The sequence below is a fragment of the Leopardus geoffroyi genome, chromosome E1, assembly GCF_018350155.1.
Source record: "Leopardus geoffroyi isolate Oge1 chromosome E1, O.geoffroyi_Oge1_pat1.0, whole genome shotgun sequence".
In the NCBI taxonomy this organism is placed as follows: Eukaryota; Metazoa; Chordata; class Mammalia; order Carnivora; family Felidae; genus Leopardus; species Leopardus geoffroyi.
Window position 1 is genome coordinate 25,074,886 of NC_059330.1, and position 23,134 is coordinate 25,098,019.

General features: G+C 37.9%; 1 protein-coding gene and 1 long non-coding RNA gene across 3 annotated transcripts in view; one reads left to right on the top strand and one right to left on the bottom strand.

Annotated features, from left to right (window-relative positions):
* Positions 1-23,134, bottom strand: part of USP32 (ubiquitin specific peptidase 32) — a 242,450-nt gene that overhangs the window by 122,338 nt on the left and 96,978 nt on the right. For both annotated transcript variants that reach the window (XM_045488182.1, XM_045488181.1), the window contains exons 3-4: positions 4,484-4,589; positions 239-357 (exon numbers count right to left, since the gene is read on the bottom strand). In XM_045488182.1, the coding sequence (XP_045344138.1) occupies positions 239-357; positions 4,484-4,589 (225 nt within the window). The remainder of the gene's footprint in view (positions 1-238; positions 358-4,483; positions 4,590-23,134) is intronic.
* Positions 1-23,134, top strand: part of LOC123603362 — a 124,319-nt gene that overhangs the window by 56,387 nt on the left and 44,798 nt on the right. The gene's annotated exons all lie outside the window — the stretch shown is intronic.

A 23,134-nucleotide genomic window follows, 5' to 3' on the forward strand; every position in this document is an offset into this window, starting at 1 on the left:
AGTATAGACAGTTGTCTTTAAAGTAGAACTGGAAATTTTAAGATTCACAAATATAACAGTATTAAGTGTCATGGACCTTTGAGAACAGCACACAAATAATTGAAACATCAACCATTAAAAACAAAAATGTCAAGAATATGCTGCACATAAACATTATTCATCATAGCTAAGCTCATTATATAACTAAGAGTTAATACTTTGTAACAGGTAGGGATGAAATGTAAATCTTTAAATATACCTCTGAGAAACACTTCCTGAGTGTATCTGGGACTTTACCATCCACCACATGGAGCATTCTTTCCATTTCTTCCCGTACAACATAGCTCCCAGATTCACTTGCAAAAAGACTAAAAATGTCTAGAAGAAAGAAAGAATAAATTAAACTTACCATAGATTAAATATACCCTGGCAGAAGTAGAGAGGGAAGAGAGAGGTAAATATTACTAAGTGATTACTAGTGCCAAGCACTTTATCAATATATCATTTAATTTATTCCTAAAAAAAAAAAAGAAAACCAACAACGCAAATTAAAACAGCAATATGATATCTTTTCAAACACATCAAATTTGCAAAAATGTTTAGGTGTGACAATACAAAGTGATAGCAATAAATTGGGAGAAACAGGAACTACTGTACACTGTTAATGAGAGTATGAATTACTGCAACCACTTTAAAGAGTAACTTGCCAAAATCTGGTAAAAGTGATGTATGCTAGAAATTCAACTTCTTTTTTTTAATTTAAAATTTTTCTTAATTTGAAAAGAGAGTGTGTGCGAGTGGGGGAGAGGGACAGAAGGAGCAAGAGAGAGAATCCCAAGCAGGCTCCACACTCAGCAAGGAGCCCGATACAGGCCTCGATCCAATGACCCTGGAATCATGACGTGAGCTGAAATCAAGAGTCATTCAATCAACTGAGCCACCCAAGCATCCCTAGAAATTCAACTTCTAAGCAGCTCGACTTCCACCCTCAAGAAACTTTCATACATGTGCACAAGAACAACAATGTTCACTGGAATATTATGTGTAATAGCAAAACTCAGAGGAAAAAAGATAAATATCTATCAATAAGAAAATAGGTAAACTGACATACACACACACAATGGAATACTACATAGCAGTTAGAATATAGGAACTAAGTGCTTCAAGATGGATAAATATCAAAAACATTCAGGGAAGGGATACCTGGGTGGCTCAGTGAGTTAAGCATCTGACTCTTGATTTCAGCTCAGGTCATATCTCATGGTTCCTAAAATTAAACTCCATGTCGGTGCTCAATCCCTGCTTGGGATTCTCTCTCTCTCCCTCTCTCTCTGACGCCCATGCACTCTCTCTCAAAATAAATAAATAAACTTAAAAAAATATTCAGGGAAATATTTTTGGGATTGTAAAGCAAATTATAAAATAATCTGTATCATATACCATTTACTTAAAAAGTTTAGGGGGACCTGGGTGGGTCAGTTGGTTAAGCATCTGACTTGTGCTCAGGTCATGATCTCACGGTTTGTGAGCCTGCTTGAGATTCTCTCTCTCAGCCCCTTCCCCACTTGTGTTCTCTCTCCCTCTCTCAGAAGAAATAAACAAACTTTAAAAAAAAGTTTAAGAAGTTTAAAATCTGCAAAACAACTGAAGATACGTTTAAAGGTATATAAAATATCATAAAGGTAGAAACACCTGCATGAGGAACAAAAGATCACTATATTCATGAGAGTGGTTACAGTTGTAAAGGGAAGAGTGGGAATGAGACCATGGAGAGATACAGAGAGACAGCCTCACTTTGGATGTAATACTTTATTTCCTAAAAAATAAGATCCAGCACAAATATGACACAATGTTAAGAAATAATAAAGCAGGTGGATGTACATATTGTATGTATGTTTGAAATACTGTTGTTATGGATTAAACTGCATCTCCCAGAAAGATGTGTTGAAACGCTAACCTCCAGAAACTTATGAATGGGACCTTATTTGGAAAGATAGAAGATAGAAAGATAGAGGAGACATTCCATCCCTTTGAAGGCCCAGGGGGTTTCATTGCCTGCCTTCCCACATCCCATGGAGGATTTCTTCAGGGGGAGTATTTGCTGGAGTGCTCTGACTACCTGTTACGGGTTGAACTGTGTCCCACCAAAAGATGGTAAAGTCCTAACCCCAGCATCCACAAATGTGACCTTATTTGGAACAGGGTCTTTGCAGATATAATCAAGTTAAAGTAAGGTCATTAGGGTGAGTCCTAATCCAATATGACTGATTATAAGAAGAGAAGACAAAACACAGAAGAAAACCATGTGAGGAGATAGGCAGAAATTACGAGTGATGCACACACAAGCCAAGGACAGCAAGGACTACCAGCACCAGAAGTTAGAAAAAAGGAAGGATTCTTTCATATAGGTTTCAGAGGGAGCAGGGCCCTGCTAACATCTTCAATTTGGACTTCTAGCTTCCACAACTACGAAATACGTTTTTGTTGTTTTAAAAGCCACTTAACAAAAGTTTGCAGTACTTTGTTATGGTAGCCCTAGGAACCTAATACAATTGTATAATAAAAATTAAAAAAAATTTAGGGGTGCCTAGGTGGCTCAGTCAGTTGAACGGCCGACTCTTGATTTTGGCTCAGGTCATGATCCCAGGGTTGTGGGGTTAAAGCCTAGTGTAAGGCTCTGCGCTGAGCCAGCTTAAGATATTCTCTCTCCTTTTCTCCCTGCTCCCCGCCCACCCCTCTTCCCCACTAGCACTCTCTCTCTAAAATAAAAAAAAGGAAGGAAGGAAGGAAGGAAGGAAGGAAGGAAGGAAGGAAGGACTTTATATGTTTGTGTTTATGATGCCCCCAAATGTTACTTTTAATTACTGGCTGCGTGGAGCCACAGTATCTGTTTGTTGGCAGAGGAATGCTAATTTGAAAAACCAGGATCACAGTTAAATTCCAAGTTGGTTCATGGATACGTTCAATATCTTAACTGTGATAATGTGGGTATATATACATCCCCAAACCTATCAAAGTCCACACTTTATATGTGTGCATTTTATTGCAAGTCAATTACACTTCAATAAAACTATAAAAAAAGAAATAGATTAAAAATAACAGCCTAAATTTAGGATTAAGAAAGAAGATTCTGAGGGATTTAGGAGAAGCAGTCAGAAGGCAGGTTAGAAAAGGAAGAAGGTTGGGGCGCCTGGGTGGCTCAATCTGCTGGGCGTCCGACTTCGGCCTAGGTCAGGATCTTGCAATTTGTGGGTTCAAGCCCTGCGTTGGGCTCTGTGTTGACATCTTGGAGCCTGGAGCCTGCTTCGGATTCTGTGTCTCCCTCTCTCTCTCTCTCTGCTCCTCCCCCGCTCATGCTCTGTCTCTGTCTCTCAAAAATAAATAAATGTTAAAAAAAAGAAAAAAAGAAGAAAAAAAAAGAAAAGGAAGAAGGTAAATCTGGAGAACAAACAGAGGGTTCCTGGAGGGATGTGGGAGGAGGATGGGCTAAATGGGTAAGGGGCATTAAGGAATCTATTCCTGAAATCATTGTTGCACTATATGCTAACTAACATGGATGTAAATTTAAACAATAAAAATAAATTAAAAAATAAAGAAAAGGAAGAAGGAAGAGAGAAAACCCAGCATCTGGTGGCCAAGGGTTAAAACCTAGGAATTTTCAAAGTAAATGTTTTCTTTACTTCTCCTGGGAAATTTTCAATAAAACTTTCACTCCAAAAAGAAACCCTACATTCATTAGTAGCTGCTCTCCATTTTCCTATTCCCTGCCAGCCTCTGGAAATCACTAATCTACTGTGTCTATGCATCTGCCTAATCTGGACAATTCATATAAATGGAAGTACATACCATGTGGCCTACACTTTGACTGGCATTTATCACTTTAACATAATATTTTCAGGTTCATCCATGTTGCAGCATTAGTACTTTATTCTTTTACTGTTGAGAAGTATTTTACCATATGGAGGTATCACATTTTGTTTATGTTGAATGCAACAGTTGATGGATAATAGGGTTGTATCCATCTTGCAACTACTGTGCACAGTGCTGCCATGAATACTCTTGTACATTTTTTTTTTTTTTAAATGAATACATGCTTTCAATTTTGGGGTGAACATACTGGAGTGGAATTGCTGGGTCATATGATAACTCGATGTTTAGCAGTTTGAGGAACTACCTAACAATCTTCCAAAGTGATGGTACCATTTTACACTCCCAGCAGCAATATATGAGGGTTTCAACTTTTCCACTGTTCACCAACTCTAATTATTACCTATCTTTCTTATTTTAGTCATCCTGGTAGGTATGAAGAAGTATCTCACTGTAACTTTAATATATATTTCCCTAATAAGTTTACATTGACCATTTTTTCAAGTGCTTATTAGCTACTTGTGTATCTTCTTTGGAGAAATATCAACTCAAATGCTTTCACTGTCATCAGAATTTTCAGGTAAATTATTCCACACACAAATGTAGTATTATCATTTTGAGATATTAAAGTACGTACATTTTGCCTTCTCTTCATCTCTGCCTCTTGTAAGAAGGACAAGTCCAACTATTAAGTTATTGAAGTGCAGTCCTTTGGATGTTCCACCAAAAGAACAGTATATCACCTAGGAGAAAATGATAAAGCCAACATTAGAGGTTTCAGTTGTTGAGGAATTTGAGGCTCATACCACCTTTACCAAATCTTGTCTCTATCTCCAAACAAGACTCTGGTAAACTTTAGTAAAATGATGTTATACATCTTGTTAGTGCACTCAGCCAAAAATACACTTTATCTATTCTACTATATATATATATCACTGGCTCACACACTAACTATTCTTTTTCTTTGGAATCCTTATCAAGGTCAAAGAAGATAAAGGTTCAATAGCCCCAATAATGTGGTAAGAATTTTGTGTAATTACAGAATTTCCTTCAACCTCTGTAAAACTTACATACATTTTGATTTGAAAGATCGACATCTGGGGCCTCTGAGTGGTTCAGTTGGTTAAGCGTCCGACTTTGGCTCAGGTCATGATCTCAAGATTTCTAGGTTCGTGGGTTCAAGCCCTGTGTCGGGCTTTGTGCTGACAGCTGAGAGTCTGGAGCCTGTTTCAGATTCTGTGTCTCCCTCTATCTCTGTCCCTCCCCCACTCATGCTCTGTCTCTGTCTCTCAAAAATGAATAAACATTAAAAAAAATTGAAAGACTGACACCCTCTGAATGTTTAAAAATGGAATGACAATCATATTACAATATATAAATACACCAAATTAACACCTTGTATACTTTAAATTTACACAATGTTATATGCCAAATATATTCAATTTTATAAAAGTAAAAAATACAGAAACCCCTCAAGATGTTTTATACTAGAAAGGAGTATCCTAGGGCGCCTGGGTGGCGCAGTCGGTTAAGTGTCCGACTTCAGCCAGGTCACGATCTCGCGGTCTGTGAGTTTGAGCCCCGCGTCAGGCTCTGGGCTGATGGCTCAGAGCCTGGAGCCTGTTTCCGATTCTGTGTCTCCCTCTCTCTCTGACCCTCCCCCGTTCATGCTCTGTCTCTCTCTGTCCCAAAAATAAATAAACGTTGAAAAAAAAAAAATTAAAAAAAAAAAAAAAAAAAAAAAAGAAAGGAGTATCCTAGTAATCAAAACTAAAGAAGAAAAGCTATGCATAAGAAAGGGACAGCAAAAACAATGACATAAATTCATTCAGTTAGTAATTCTTTATTGAGCGCCTAAGGTGATATTGTGATATAATAAGAAATAAATATTTGGTCTTCCTCCAAGTTTCTGACACAAGAGCTTCTAAAACTCTTTGCTGAATGATATAGGTAAAAGAAGCATCTTTGGTTATTTACCCAATAAGTCCCTTTCATTCATATCTGAGTTTATGCTAATGAAATGACTCTTGGTAGGCCTTTACAAAGCTTCAGAATGTGAGCTGGTAGTCAGAGGAAAAGATGTGATTAGAGGGTTAGAATATTCAGCAGCACTTCCCAATCTCCAGGAAGGGAAGGGTGCTGGAGATTTATTTAATCACCAATAGCCAGTAAATGGCCAGCGATTTAATCAGCCATGCCTGCATAATGGAACTTCCATTAAAAACCCCTAAACCAGGGGTTGGTGAAGACATCAAGGTGCTAGCAGAGGGGAACACCCAGAGATGGCATGGAAGTTCTGCATACCATCCCCCTCCCTGCCCACCTTCACCCCTTGCCCTTTGTGTCTCTTTCCATTTGGCTGTTACTAAGTTGCAGTCTTTAAAAAAATAAACTGGTAGGGGTGCCTGGGTGGCTCAGTTGGTTATGCGTCCAACTTCAGCTCAGGTCATGATCTTGCGGTCTGTGAGTTCAAGCCCTGCATCAGGCTCTGTGCTGACGGCGCAGAGCCTGGAGCCTGCTTCAGATTCTGTCTCCATCTCTCTCTGCCCCTCCCCTGCTCACACTCGGTCTCTCTCTCTCTCAAAAAATAAATAAACATTAAAAAAAAATTTTTTTAAATAAATAGGTAATAATAAGAGGAGAGGCCAAGATGGCAGAACAGCATGGAAGGTTTTTTTTGTCTCTAGGACCTGAAATGCAGCCAGATCATCACTAAACCACCTTGCACACCTAGAAAACTGATTTGAGGACTAATACAACAATCTGCACGACCTGAACCACACAACTGGGCAGGTATCCAGAGTGGAGAGGCGAACTGGGAGAGAAAGAAGCCGCTGAGGACAGGGAGCTGTTTTTGCCTGGGTAGAAAAGGCATGTGAGGCGGGGGGTGGGGGAATACAGGAAAAGCACCCACCCCTGAAAGCAGCTGGAGAGAAAAAGGAACAGTGGAAACAGCCACAGGGACTAAACAAAAAAGGGAGAAAGGAGAGGGTTTAAACTCCATTAAGACTCTATAAACAGGTGGAGCGCAGAGTCTGAAAACTCCACAGCTCAATACCTGGCGGAGCTCTGGTAGGAAGGGGAAATCCCTGGAGGCAGAGTGTGAGGTCTGAGGGGTCCGAAGGCCACACAGGGAGAGGTGGTTCCCCTACTGGGAGGACATTTGGTAGAGGCAGTGTGGCCTCCCCACAGGCAAAGGTCCCAGCAGATCCCTGAGAATGGCCACATTCACTGGTGTCAGAGCCAGGATGTTGAGGGTGAAGCCTGGTGCCAGATGTGTGTCGTGATTTGCCGTAATCCCTGAAATGCTGCTGCTACATGACTGCACAAACTTTTTTCTGGGAAGGGCTGGTGGCTGGCTGCAGTCTCTGGGCATCAGCAGTGGCACGGTCTCCCGAACGTTCCTGGGGGTGGCCAGCACCCAGCCATTGCTGAGAGAGACCCTCCCCCAGAGAATAAGTACAGAAATGAGGGGTTGGGAAACACGGCCCCATCTGAGATAAAACTCACGAGGGAGGTGCCGCCGGGCAGCCAGATGCCTTGGTCACACACAGTGTAGAAACAGAGAATGGACAGAAGCCAGAGACAAAGAAGGGGTGCTTGATTGCTAGTAGGGAAGAGCACAGAGTTCTGATACTAGAGACTGTGTAGCTGGGTGACTCCACTTTCACCCCTCCCATGCATGCCCCTACACACCTACACCCACAACAATCTACCCCACTAAGCTAAGCAGCACCATCTAGTGGAGAATGGAGCCATTACACTAAGCCCTGCCCAAATGGGCCAACCGCACTCTTGAAGAACACAAGTCTCTCTGCCTGCTTAGTTTGCAGACTATAAAGTGCTTCATAGTTTGACTTCTAGGGGAAACCGGATGTAATTTCAATCATATTTGACTCTGTTTGTTAGTCCAACTATTTAATTTTTTTTTCTTATTCTTGAATACAGAAAGAGAAAAAATTTATTTTTATTTTCCATTTTTATTAAAAAGATTTTTAATTTTTTTCTACTATATTACTTTTTTGTAAATTTTTTATATCCTATCTTACTTCCATCATTTCATTTTATTCTATTTTATTGCATTCATTTTCTCAAATGTTTTCCTTTTTCTTTTCTTTCTTTCCTTTTCTTCTCTTTCTCCCTTTTCTCTAATCTATCAAGTTTCTTTCAACGAGACCAAAACACACCTACGACCCAGCATTCTTCATTTGATTTTGTTGTTCTTAATTGTTTAATTTTTTTTTGTACCTTATTAATTCCTTTTCTTTCTTCAAAATGACAAAACGAAGAAATTCATCCCAAAAGAAAGAACAGGAAGAAATGACAGCCAGGGACTTAATCAACACAGATACAAGCAAGATGTCTGAACCAGAATTGAAAATCACAATAATAAGAAAACAGGCTGGGGTTAAAAACAGACTAGAAACCCTTACTGCAGAGATAAAAGAAGTAAAAGCTAGTCAAAATGAAATAAAAAATGCTACTATTGAGCTGCAATCTCCAATGGGTCCCACAGCAGCAAAGATGGAAGAAACAGAGCAACGTATCCACGATAGAGAGGACAAACTTATGGAGAATAATGAAGCAGAAAAAAAGAGGCACACTAAGGCAAAAGAGCATGATATAAGAAATAGAGAACTTGGTGACTCATTAAAAAGGAATAACATCAGAATCACAGGGGTCCTAGAAGATGAGGAGGGAGAAAAAGGGGTAGAAGGTTTATGTGAGCAAATCATAGTGGAAAACTTTCCTAACCTGGGAAACACAGACATCAAAATCCAGAAAGCAGAGAATGCCCATTAGATTCAACAAAACCAGCCATCAACAAAGCATATTATAGTCAAATTCACAAAATACTCAGGCAAGGAAAGAATCCTGAAAGCAGCAAGGGAAAGAAGTCCTTAACCTACAAGGGAAGATAGATCAGGTCTGCAGCAGACCTATCCACAGAAACTTGGCAGGCCAGAAAGGAGTGGCAGGATATATTCAATGTGCTGAATCGGAAAAACATGCAGCCAAGAATTCTTTATACAGCAAGGCTGTCATACAAAATAGAAGGAGACTTAAAGAGTTTCCCAGACAAACAAAAATTAAAGGAGTTCATGACCACTCAACCAGCCCTGCAAGGAACTTTAAGGGGGACTCTCTGAGGGAAGAAAAGACAAAAAAAAAAAAAAAAAAAAAAAAGACCAAAAGCAACAAAGACCAGAAAGGACCAGAGAACAACACCAGAAACTCCAACTCTACAGGTGACATAACAGCAATAAATTTGTATCTTTCAGTACTCACTCTAAACATCAATGGACTAAATACTCTAATCAAAAGACACAGGGTAACAATGGATAAGAAACCAAGATCCATCTATATGCTGTTTACAAGAGACCCATTTTAGACCTAAAGACACCTTCAGATTGAAAATAAGGGGATGGAAAACCATCTATCATGCTAATGGCCGCCAAAAGAAAGCCAAAGAAGCCATACTTATATCAGAAAATCTAGATTTTAAAACGAAAACTGTAACAAGGGATGAAGGGCATTATATCATGATTAAGGGGTCTATCCACCAAGATCTAATAATTGTAAACATTTATGCTCCAAATGTGGATGCATCCAAATATATAAATCAACTAATCACCAACATAAAGAAACTCATTGATAAGAGTAGGGGACTTCAACACTCCACTTCCAACAATGGACGGATTATCTAATCAGAAACTCAACAAGGAAACAATGGCTTTGAATGACACACTGGACCAGATGGACTTAACAGATATATTCAGAACATTTCATCCCAAAGCAGCAGAATATACATTCTTCTCCACTGCACGTGGAATACTCTCCAGAACAGATTACATGCTGGGACACAATTCAGCCCTCAACACGTACAAAAAGATGCAGATCACATCATGCATATTTTCAAACCACGACACTACAAAACTCAAAATCAATCACAAGAAAAAAATTTGGAAAGATAACAAATACTTGGAGATTAAAGAACATCCTACTAAGGAATGAATGGGCTAACCAAAAAGTTAAAGAGGGAATTAAAAAGTACATGGAAGCCAAGGAAAAAGATAACACCACAGCCCAAAACCTCTGGGACACAGCAAAGGCGGTCATAAGAGGAAAGCATATAGCAATCCAGGACTTCCTAAAGAAGGAAGAAAGGTCTCAGATACACAACCTAACCTCATACCTTAAAGAGCTGGAAAAAGAACAGCAAATAAAACTCAAAACCAGCAGAAGGCAGGAAATAATAAAGATTAGGGCAGAAATCAATGCTATTGAAACCAAAAACAAAAACAAAAACAGAAACAAAAACAAAAACAAAAAAAAAAACAGTAGAATAGATCAATGAAACCAGAAGCTGGTTCTTTGGAAGAATTAACAAAATTGATAACCCTCAAGTGAGTCTGATCAAAAAGAAAAAGGAAAGGACCCAAATAAATAAAATCAAGAATGAAAGAGGAAAGATCACAACCAACACAGCAGAAATACAAACAATAATAGGAGAATATGAGCAATTATATGCCAATAAAATGGGTAATCTGGAAGAAATAGACAAATTCTTACAAACATATGAACTACCAAAACTGAAACAGGAAGAAATAAAAAATTTGAACAGACCCATCCATAGCCAGTAAAGAAATGGAATTAGTAATAAAAATCTCCCGGGCGCCTGGTTGGCTCAGCCTGTTGGGTGTCCAACTTCGGCTCAGGTCATGATCTCACAGTACGTGAGTTCAAGCCTCACATCATGCTCTGTGCTGACAGCTCAGAGCCTGGAGCCTGCTTCAAATTCTGTGTCTCCTCTGCCACTCTCTCACTTGTGCTCTCTCTCCCCCTCTCTCTCTCAAAACTAAATAAACATTAAAAAAAAAAAAGTCTTAAAAAAATTAAATTTAATTTAAAAATCTCCCCCCTCAAAAAAAGTCCAGAGCTAGATGGCTTTCCAGGGGAATTCTACCAAACATTTAAGGAAGACTTAACACCTATTCTGTTGAAGCTGTTCCAAAAAATAGAAATGGAAGGAAAACTTCCAAACTCATTCTATGAAGCCAGGATTACCTTGATTCCAAAACCAGATAAACACCCCACTAAAAAGGAGAACTACAGACCAATTTCCCTGATGAACATGGATGCAAAAATTCTCAACAAGATACTAGCCAACCGGACCCAACAGTACATTAAAAGTATTATTCACCATAACAAGTGAGATTTATACATGGGATGCAGGGCTGGTTCAATATCCACAAAACAATCAATGTGATACATCACATCAATAAAAGAAAGAACAAGAACCACATGATCCTCTCAAAAGATGCAGAGAAAGCATTAGGCAAAATACAGCATCCTTTCTTGATAAAAACCCTGAAGAAAATAGGAGTAGAAGGATCATACCTCAAGATCATAAAAGCCATATATGAAAGACACACTACTAATCTCATCTTCAATGGGGAAAAACTGAGAGCTTCCCCCTGACATCAGGAACACAACAGGGATGTCCACTCTCACCACTGTTATTCAACACAGTGTTGGAAGTCTTAGCCTCAGCAATCAGACAACACAAAGGGATAAAAAGCATCCAAATAGGCAAGGAGGAAGTCAAACTTTCACTCTTTGCAGACAACATGATACTCTATATGGAAAACCCAAAAGATTACACCAAAAACAGCCAGAACTGATCCATGAATTCAGCAAAGTCGCAGGATATAAAATCAATGCACAGAAATCAGTTGCATTCCTATACACCAATAATGAAGCCACAGAAAGAGAAATCAAGGAATCGGTCCCATTTATAATTGCACCAAAAACTATAAACTACCTAGGAATAAATCTAATCAAAGAGGTGAAAAATCTATACACTGAAAACTACAGAAAGCTTATGAAAGAAATTGAAGATGACACAAAAAATGGAAAAACATTCCATGCTCCTGGATGGGAAGAACAAATATTGGTAAAATGTCAATACTACCCAAAGCAATCTGCATATTCAAAGCAAACCCTATCAACATAACACCAGCATTCTTCACAGAGCTAGAACAAATAATCCTAAAATTTGTATGGAACCAAAAAAGACCCCGAATCAAGCAATCTTGAAAAAGAAAACCAAAGCTGGAGGCAATCACACTCCTGGACTTCAAGACGTATTACAAAGGTGTAATCAACAAGACAGCATGGTACTGGCACAAACACAGACACTCATATCAATGGAACAGAATAGAGAACCCAAAAATGGACCCACAAACATATGGACAGCCAATCTTTGACAAAGCAGGAAAGAATATCCAATGGATATTCTTCAGCAAGTGGTGCTGGGAAAACTGGACAGCAACATGGAGAAGAATGAACCTGGACCACTTTCTTACACCATACACAAAAAGAAACTCAAAATGGATGAAAGTCCTAAATGTAAGACAGGAAGCCATCAAAATCCTCGAGGTGAAAGCAGGCAAAAACCTCTCTGATTTTGGCCACAGCAACTTCTTACTCAACATGTCTCCAGAGGCAAGGGAAACAAAAGCAAAAATGCACTATTGGGACCTCATCAAAATAAAAAGGTTCTGCACAGAGAAGGAAACAATCAGCAAACTAAAAGACAATTGACAGAAAGGGAGAAGATATTTGCAACGACATATCAGATAAAGGGTTAGTATCCAAAATCTATAAAGAACTTATCAAACTCAACACCCAAAAAACAAATAATCCAGTGAAGAAATGGGCAAAAGACAGGAATAGACCCTTTTCCAAAGAAGACCTCCACATGATTCACAGACACATGCAAAAACGCTCAACATCACTCATCATCAGGGAAATACAAATCAAAATTACAATGAGATACCACCTCACACCTGCTACAATGGCTACCATTAACAACTCAGGCAACACCAGACATTGTTAGAGGATACAGAGAAAGAGGATCTCTTTGCACTGCTGGTGGGAATGCAAACTGGTATAGCCACTCTGGAAAACAGTATGGAGGTTCCTCAAAAAATTAAAAATTGAACTACCCTATGACCCAACAATTACACTAGGTATTTATCCAAGGGATACAGGTGTGTGGTTTCAAAGGAGAACATGCACCCCAATGTTTATGGCAGCACTATCAACAACAGCCAAAGTATGAAAAGAACCGAAATGTCCATCAATGGAGGAATGGATAAAGAAGATGTGGTGTGTGTGTGTGTGTGTGTGTGTGTGTGTGTGTGTGTGTAACGGAATATTACTCGGCAATCAAAAAGAATGAAATTTTACCAGTTGCAAATACGCGGATGGAACTAGAGGGTATTACACTAAGCGAAATTAATCAGTCAGAGAAACACAAATATATGACTTCACGCATATGAGGAATTAAGATACAAAACAGATGAAGATAGGGAAGGGAAGCAAAAATAATATAAAAACAGGGAGGGGGACAAAACATAAGAAACTCTTGAACAAACAGGATTGCTGGAGGGGTTGTGGAAGGGGGGATGGGCTAAATGGGTAAGGGGCATTAAGGAATCTATTCCTGAAATCATGGCTGCACTATATGCTAACCTGGATGTAAATTAAAAAGTTAATTAATTAATTAATTTTTTTAAAAAGATGTGGTATATATACACGATGGAGTATTACTCACCAATCAAAAGAATGAAATCTTGCCATTTGCAATTACGTGGATGGAACTAGAGGGTATTATGCTAAGTAAAATTAGAGAAAGACAGATATCATGACTTCACTCATGAGGAATTTAAGATGCAAAACAGATGAACAGAAGGGAAGGGAAGCAAAAATAATATAAAAACAGGGAGGGGGACAAAACATAAGAGACTCTTAAATGTAGAGAAGAAACAGGTTGCTGGCGGGGTTTTGGGAGAGGGAATGGGCTAAATGGGTAAGGGGCATTAAGGAATTTACTCATGAAATCATGGCTGCACTATATGCTAACTAACTAGGATTGTAAATTAAAAAATAAATTTATTTAAATAAAATAAACTAAACTGGTAATAGTAAATAAAGTGCCTTCCAGAATTCTGTGAGCCATCTAGTAAATTGTCAAACCCAAAGAGGAGGTCATGGGAACCCTAGATTTATAGCCAACTGGTCAGAAATACAGGACTTGAGACTGGCATATGAAGGAGGGGGCAGAATTGGAGGTCTGCACTAATTCCAGGTACTTATCTCAGAATTGAATCGAAATTATAGGACATCCAGTTGGTGTCCAGAGAGTTGAAAAATTGACTGATATAGGGAAAAACCCCATACATTTGGTGTCAAAAGTGCTGTTGTTTAAAACAAAGTGACCCAGTTTTTACCATGCAGAATTTTTGTCGAAAAATGTATGATTAAGAATAGTTCAAACCCAAAGCAATCTGTAGATTCAATGCAATCCCTATTAAATTACCAAGTATTTATGGGGCGCCTGCACGGCTCAGTCGTTTAAGCGTCCAACTATGGCTCAGGTCATGATCTCGTGGTTTGTGGGTTTGAGTCCCGTGTCTGGCTCTGCCTGCTTCAGATTCTGTCTCTCCCTCTCTCTCTCTGCCACTCCACTTGCGCGCGCACGCTCTTTCTCTCTCAAAAATAAACATTAAGAAATTTAAAAAAAGAAAGTATTTTTTACTGAACTAGAAGAAACAATATTAAATTTGTCTGGAACCAAAAAAGACCCCCAAATAGCCAAAGCGACCTTGTGAAAGAAGAACAAAGCTGATAGTCCCAGATTTCAATATATACTACAAAACTGTAATAATCACAACAGTATGGTATTGGCATAAAAATAGGCATATGGATCAATGGAACAGGACAGCCCCAAAATAATAATTGACATTTATGTGGTCAATTAATTTATGACAAAAGAGGCAAGAATGCACAATGAGAAAATGTCAGCCTCTTCAATAAATGGTGCTAGGAAAACTGGACAGCTACAGCTTTTGGCTATTTACCCAAAGAAAATGAAAGCATTCATTTGAAAAAAATACATGCACCCTTATGCTTACTGCAGCATTATTTATAATGGCCAAGATATGGAAGTAACCCAAATGTCCACTGATGAATAAAGATGTGGTTTGTGTACACACACACACACACACACACACACACACACACACAGGACTTTTACTCAGCCATAAAAAAGGTATGAGATCTTGCCATTTGCGACAACATGGATAGACCTGGAAGGTATTATGCTAAGTGAAATAAATCAGACAGAGAAAGACAAATCTTGTATGATTTCACTTATATGTGGAATCTAAACAAACAAAAAGCAAAAACAGACCCACAGATATAAAGAAATGAAGGCTGCCAGAGGGGAGAGGGTGTGAGGATCAGCAAAATGGGTGAAGGGGAGTGGGAGATACAGGCTTCTAGTTATAGAATGAATAAGTCGCAGAGATAAAAGATGCAGTATATGGAATATACTGGTCATTGGTATTGTATAGTGACTGACGGTAGTTACACTTGTATAGAGCATAGCATAATGTATAGAGAAGTTGAATCACTATGTTTTACACCTAAAACTAATGTAACACAGTATATCAACTACAATAAAAAAGAATTCAAGAAATAAAACTTACATAGTAATATGAAAAATGAAAATATATATTTATTAAGTGATATTTAAAAATATATTCAATAACACTCTTGACAACTGATGCCAAAAATTATGTATCTCTGGTGCCACTAACAGAAAAGCCTAGCAAAAACTAGTCTAGGGAAATGGTTCCAGATCAGAACATAAAAAACACTTTAAAAAAAAACCTTAACAGGGGCACCTGGGTGGCTCAGTTGGTTACATGTCTGACTTCAGCTCAGGTCATGATCTCACCACTCATGAGTTCGAGCCTTGCATCTGGCTTTGTGCTGACAGCTCAGGGCCTGGAGCCTGCTTCCGATTCTGTGTTTCCCGCTCTTCGTGTCCCTCTCCTGCTTACCTTCTGTCTCTTTTTTAAAAAACCTTAACAAATATACTTTGTGGAATAACTATTTTCACTTGGTATAACTAAAAATAAACTGCATAAACTGGAGGAAGGTAACAGAAAAAACCTCTATCCCTGAGACAGGGGTAGAAAACATCATAGACCTTTAGATATCCCCTACCATTGGGGAGAGGCAGAATCACTAAGAAGTGGGGATACACTGTCACAGCTTTAAACTGAAACAAAAACATAAAACAGAATGCCTCCCCCCCAACTAGCACCCTTACCCACTTCCACCACTGTGTTAGCAAACACTGAAGAATAAATAATATCAGTCTACTGCTGGGGAGGGAAGAGCATACAAAGAGACCCTTTCTGAAGTATCATAACAACAAGAAAATAAGATAAAAAGTTGAAGGTAGAGCAAACATTTGAAGAATCCTCTGGCAAATGAGACTCCACCCTAAAAAAGGTAACCCTAGACTTGAATTTGAAGCCTATAGTGCACTATGGCTAAGTATAGCAGTACAAAATACAGCTCAACCACAGATGAGACTGACTCAACTAGTCATGCTAAAGGCCTAGCCAGGCATAAATACTATCTTCCTCAGTCTCTACTGTCCAACATAAAACATCCACCTTTCAACCACAAATTATAAGTTACACGAGGAAGCAAGGAAAAACATGAATAGTGAGTTCAATAAAGCTTTGGAATGGTTCAATAGTAAACTCAACAGAATCAAGTAATATTTTGTACAAAATGAAACAGAATGGGAAAAAAATGTGTGGGTAGAAAAGAACAAAACAAAATTTAAGAGATGTAGGATAATCAAATGATTTAACACACATGCAGGTGTAATCCTAGAAGTAAAAGAGAATGGAGCAGAAGAAACATCTGAAGACATAAATGCTGAGAATTTCCCAAAACAAAGACACAGACAGAAGTTGTTCAGACAACAGGTAGGATAAATTATACCTCTAACCCCACCCCCAAACCATATTCAAATAGGCAAATCATATTCAAATCATATTCAAACTACTCAGAACCAAAGATAAAAAGAAAATGTTTAAGGCACCCAGAGGAAAAAAGACATACTGTATTGAAACTTTTCTCACTGAAAACTAAGTAAGCCAGAAGACAGTCAAGTGACAAGTTTACAACACCAAGAAGAAAAACCAGAATCCTATACCCAGAGAAAATATCTTTCAAAAAGAAAGGTCAAATAAACTTTTCCAAGAAATGAAAACAAATAAGTCATTACCAGCAAACCTGCACCACATAAAAGGGGGAAAGAGTACTTTAGGTGGAAGGAAATCGAATACCAAACCAGACACATGTATGTACACAAAGGAAAAAGAATAAGGAACAGCATAAATGAAGGTACACAGAAAATATAGTTGTTCTCTTATTTTTAACTTCTCTAAAAGAAAATTGGCTGCCTAAAAGCATAACAGTAAAAATTTAATGTGTTTATAGCGTATGTTAAATTAATACACATGACAGTAGCAAAGATGGGAGAAAGGAACTTAATACACACTGTTGTATACTACAGGTAAAATGCTATATCACGTATCTCAATCTTTATATTGCCAGTCAGTAAGAAACTACTTAATCATAGCACTACAGTGTTTAACCCAACACTAACTCCATTAATAAATTATTTTTATATTAATAAAAATAATAGCCAACATTTAAGTGCTGGAAAATACTGGTACCTCACTCCCAAAATATAAGAACAGTAATAACTTTCCCAAACCACCAAGTTCAAAAGTTCATCTGACAGATGAGGAAAAGAGGCCCAGGAAAATCACCATATTTTCTGAATTCTAAGACATATAAGTATTTTCCAGCATTTTTAATGTTCCAGAAATCATGACGCATCCAACACATCTAATGTGTAATATCTTTCTTCATCCCCAAAAAATTATTTCTAAAGCAATAATTACATTACAACTGACAATGCTTTAACATTTATGAAATACTAAGTGCCATGGTCATTACCTCAGCTTTGTTTTTAGGATTGGTGAGAGGGGGTGTGCAAAGGATAGCAAGGATATTTTGATGCTACTTTTAAAAAAAAGCACGTGTTTGTTATTATTGTAACTGGTTACAAGATCTTTATTTAAAAATCTCTTTGGCGATTTTCTGTAGCTATTAAAAAATAAAGAAGAATAAAAAACATTTCTTAAATATTTGGTAGCCATGAATATCCAGACTGAGACCTGGCATACTGTTATACTAATGTGGCATAAAAGTGGTATAAAATTGATGGTTGTGGTAATGATCTCACTAACCCCCTTTCAGATAATGATATCATCCCAGTAAATAATATGATGAGTTCAGAAGAGAGGGAAATTAATCTGCATTTTAAAAGAGAAAGACTTATTCTATAATATATCAAGAGCTCTTAGCATGTAGTTAAAAGATTTTTTTAAAAAGGCAGAGGTACATAGGTCTCCACAGTTAAAGAAAGGTTGTGCTGTGTTTCAACCACTAGTATATGCCCTGATCCTTCTCTTCCACTGTATTTTGGCTACAAGTTACAAAGGTATTCCACTATTCCTTGGGAAAGTAGTAAGGGAAAGTAGTAAGTGATGCAAACTGTTTCATATCACGGCATTTCAAGTGACAGAGACTTGGGTTTGAAGCCAGGCTTTATTAATTTATTGGCTCTATGATCTTAGGCAAATCACTTAACTTCCTGAGCCTTAGTTCCATCCTACTGCATATAGGTGAAGGAAATATGTCACATGTCTTCTCATTCCAGGACTCAGGCTGAAAAGCTGCTCCTGTGTGTAAATGCTATTCTCAGGGCAGAAGACAGAAAGCAGAGCTTGACTCCACTTTGTTAATAAGTAAGAATTAATTCATGATCAATGACCTCATGACTTTTTTCTGAGTAAATTCTACTACAGCTTTTAAACTGTGTGATTAATAGTCAATAGAACCAAATAAATATTTTTAATTTTTGCTTCATTTTACATAATTTTCATGAGGATCAATATTTTTCTATTTAAACTTTTAATGAAGATTTGATTCATCAATTAGTTTTACTCCCTTATCAAAATTTTTCTATGTGATCTTTTGAAGATGTTATTTCTTTCAAAACTAATTTTCTCACAACACAGCAGACCTAAATTTGTTAGTGAAGAATTGATTTTTCTGGAAATGCCCAGACAACAACAAACTTATTCTGTGCATTAAAAAAAATCTGCTATACAGTTTCTCTTAATTTGATATGTAAATATTTTATTATGTATCTCTACAAGATACTTTAAAAATACAACCATACTAGCATTACTACACTGAAAACAAAACAAAACAAAAAACAAAACAACACAAAACACGGTTTCCCCCAAATTCTTATGTTGAAACCCAATGTGAGGTGGGATGCTTTGGGGGGGTGATTAGGTTGTGAGGGTAGAGCCCTCATGAATGAGATTAGTTGCCCTTACAAAAGAGGCCTGGGAGAGCTCCCTGAAGACATAGCAAAGACGGTTATCTAAAGAAGCAGGAAGCAAGCCCTCACCAGACATTATAGGTGTGGGCATCTTAATCTTAAACTTCCCAGACTCTAGAACTGTAAGAAACCAATTTCTGTTGTTTATAAGCCATTCAGAATATGGCACTGTATTACATCCCAAACAGACGGAGACAAAAACTAACAAAAATTCCTTAGTATCACCAAATATTTAGTCAGTATTCAAGTTTCCCCAATTGTCTCACAATTTTTTTTGCAACTTGTTTGTTCACATCAGGATCTAAAACATATTATAATTGGTTGCTAGATTCTTAAGTGTCTTAATATGTACATTTTCTTTCTCTCTCTCTCCTTCCTCACAATTTATTTGCTGAAGAAACCAAGACATTGGTCTTGAGTAGTTTCCCAAAGTCTGCATTTTGATGATTCTGTCCTCTGTATTTCCAAGGGCAATGGTAGTCAGTTCCAGAGAACTGATCAAATTTAAACGATATTTTTTGGCAAAAACCATCTCCCAGTTGGTGCACTGTATCTCCATCAGGAGGCACATAATGACTGCTTATCTTAGTATATCTTTATGATATTAGTAGCCATTGATGGTCACTGCCTACATTCACAAATTGATTAAAGGTTAAAAAATGCTGGTAAATATAATTCTACCATTTTTTGTTAATTGGCTAGAATACTTTATTTTATTTTATTTTTTATTTTTGTTTTTTGAGAGTGAGAGAGACAGAGCATGAGTGGGGAAGAGGCAGAGAGAGAGGGGGAGGCAGAATCCAAAGCAGGCTCCAGACTCTGAGCTGTCAGCACAGAGCCTGAGGCAGGGCTTGAATGCATGAGGGATCATGCAAGAACCCTCATGACCTGAGCCGAAGTCAGACACAAATGACTGAGTCACCAAGGTGCCCCTAGAATACTTCTATAGTGAGAAAACTCCCCTAATCTACTATTTGGCCTTCCTGATACACATACACACACACACACACACACACACACACACACACACACTTTTTTATTTTGAGAGACAGCATAAGCAGGGGAGGGGCAGAGAGTGAGGGAGTGAGGGGATCCAGGGCAACCTCTACGCTGTCAGAGCCCGATGCAGGGCTCAAAACCCACAAACTATGAGATCATGACCTGAGTTGGAATAAGAGTCAGATGCTTAGCCACCGTGGCACTCCACTGAGATATATTCTGTATACAAGAGCCGGGGGGGGGGGGGGGGGGGTGGAGGGGGGGCTGCAAATAGTTGATTAGAGGTGCTAGGGGTGCTTATTGCTTGGATATTAGTGATTGTTTCTCAGACTTTTCAGTGGACAGTGCTGAAAAACACATCATGAATTTATACTTATATTCCCATATACACATACTCTTTTCCTTCTCTTCTCAACTAAATTAATCACTACATTTTTATATAGATTAAATGTTTCAATATGAACAATGTTTCAGTGTTCCTTCCTAGAGGGCATTCTGAAATAAGGTAACAGGGAGGTAGGATAATGAGAAAAAGAAAGTAATTCCAAGGATATCTTCAAAAAGGGTATATTTAAGCATAAAGCCGGAAAATACTAAGCCTAGATAGATATTTGTGGAAGAGACTTCTGACGCTCTCATAAATCTACTTCTCCTTTCTTTTGGGGCAAAAGACAAGGAGACATTTCCTCATGCTCCTTCCAATTGAAAAGAGCTATATGACTATTTGTGGCCAAAGGGTTAATGACAGAATGACATACACCACTTCTGGGCTAAGTACCTAATAGCAGGGAAGAGACCCCTCCCTAGCATGACCACCTCTACCTTGGTGATTTATAGCTCTTTCTGACAAAGGAGTTGTCATGGAGAATCACTAACTCCATCAACAGAATTTTTCTGAGTGAAAAATAACCTTGTGTTATGTCAAGTTACTACTGTGGGGGAAACATCTGTTACAAAAGCATAACCTCATCTCTATTGACTCACAGAGTTAAAAAAGAAAAGGGTACAAATGCTAAAAGTTAAAAAATATATATTTTCCCAAAGACCATAATTCCACCAACCTATATGCCTAAGATTTATCTTTAGGTAATTTAATGACAAATACATACTAACATGAATACACAAAATAAGTCACACTGTATGTTGCTGAAGTTCAATGAATAATTCAAGTACACAATAAGACCCACAGTACATAATCTACAAAAACATGATGTGCTCATTTGCATAAAATATACTTAACACCCATAAAATTTCAAATATTGTTATTCAAATGCAAAGTCTGATTCTCTATATATATGTACCGAAAAAATGTTTCCTCTTACAGATAAAAAGTATTTCTGTCTACACTACTGTCTTTGCGGAGAGTCTATTACAACAAAATGTGTTTTTTTTCAAATGCATTTCATTATACTAATCAAATTTTCCTTTTCTGTAATTTCTATACCAAAATATCATTAAGAGAGAGTCAGACTTAGCTCCAAAAAATAATAAAGAACCCTTGAAGTTCTGAATAAGATACAAGAGCATAATGTAAATTCCATAAAAAAAGAATAAATACTAAGAAAATGACTATCAGGGATTGGAAGGCCAAAGCTCATATAGAGTTGACCAGTCAGAAGACAAACCTCAATTAATATCCAGTGCTTTTAGAAGGGACCCCAGAAGGGGCGCCTGGGTGGCTCAGTTGGTTAAGCGTCCGACTTCAGCTCAGGTCACGATCTCACAGTCCGTGAGTTCAAGCCCCACGTCGGGCTCTGGGCTGATGGCTCGGAACCTGGAGCCTGCTTCCAATTCTGTGTCTCCCTCTCTCTCTCTCTCTCTGCCCCTCCCCCGTTCATGCTCTGTCTCTCTCTCTCTCTCTCAAAAATAAATAAACGTTAAAAAAAAATTAAAAAAAAAAAAAAAAAGAAGAGACCCCAGAAGAATCAATCCTTACTATTAGAGCTGTTAAACAAGATTTAGAGCAAAGACTACTTTAAAACAAGCCCCAGAACGATTAGACTAATCTGCAATTAATTTCACCATATGCTAGAATAAAAGACTGGCAGCATTCTTTAACTGAACACAACAAAACTCAAGTACTCAAGACAGAAAGTTTATAATATCCAACAGATGTAAGCAATTACTAGACATAAGAAGAAAAGGAAAATGTAACCAATCACCAGAAAAAAAATCAGGCAAAAGAGAGAGAATAAAAACTGGCATAAAAGAAGCTGAAAATAACTATTAAATAAGCTTAAAGATTTAAATGAAGACATGAATATGAAAACTGAAATTATATTTTAAAAGAAAAATGTAGGGGCGCCTGGGTGGCTCAGTCGGTTGAGCCTCCGACTTCGGCTCAGGTCATGATCTCACGGTTCATGGGTTCCAGCCCCACATCGGGCTCTGTGCTGACAGCTCAGAGCCTGGAGCCTGCTTCAGATTCTGTGTCTCCCCTCTCTCTGTCCCTCCCCCACTCACACTCTGTATTTCTCTCTCTCTGTCTCAAAAACAAAGAGTAAAAAAAAAAAAAAAAAAAAAAAAAAATTAAAAAAAAAAGAAAAAACAAAAGAAAAATGTAATTGTTAGAGTGAAAAAAATAACAATACCTGAAAAAGTTTACTATAGGGCTTTAACAGCATATTTAACCTTGGCAAATAAAAAAATCAGTGAACTTGAAGACAGGACAACAATAACTATCCAAACTGAAGTACAGTGAGAAAAAAAGGCTACAAATGGGGGGTAAGGAGGAGATGGAAAGTAAATAAAAGAAGATCAGAGTCCCAATAATATGAAAAATCACTATTTTGTATACATGTAATTGGAGGCCAAGAAAAGGGAAGACATATTTGAAAGATAGTGGCAGAATATCTCAAGTTGGATTACAGATCCAAGATGCTCAAAGAACCTCATACAAGATAAACATAGAAAACCAAGGGGTGCCTG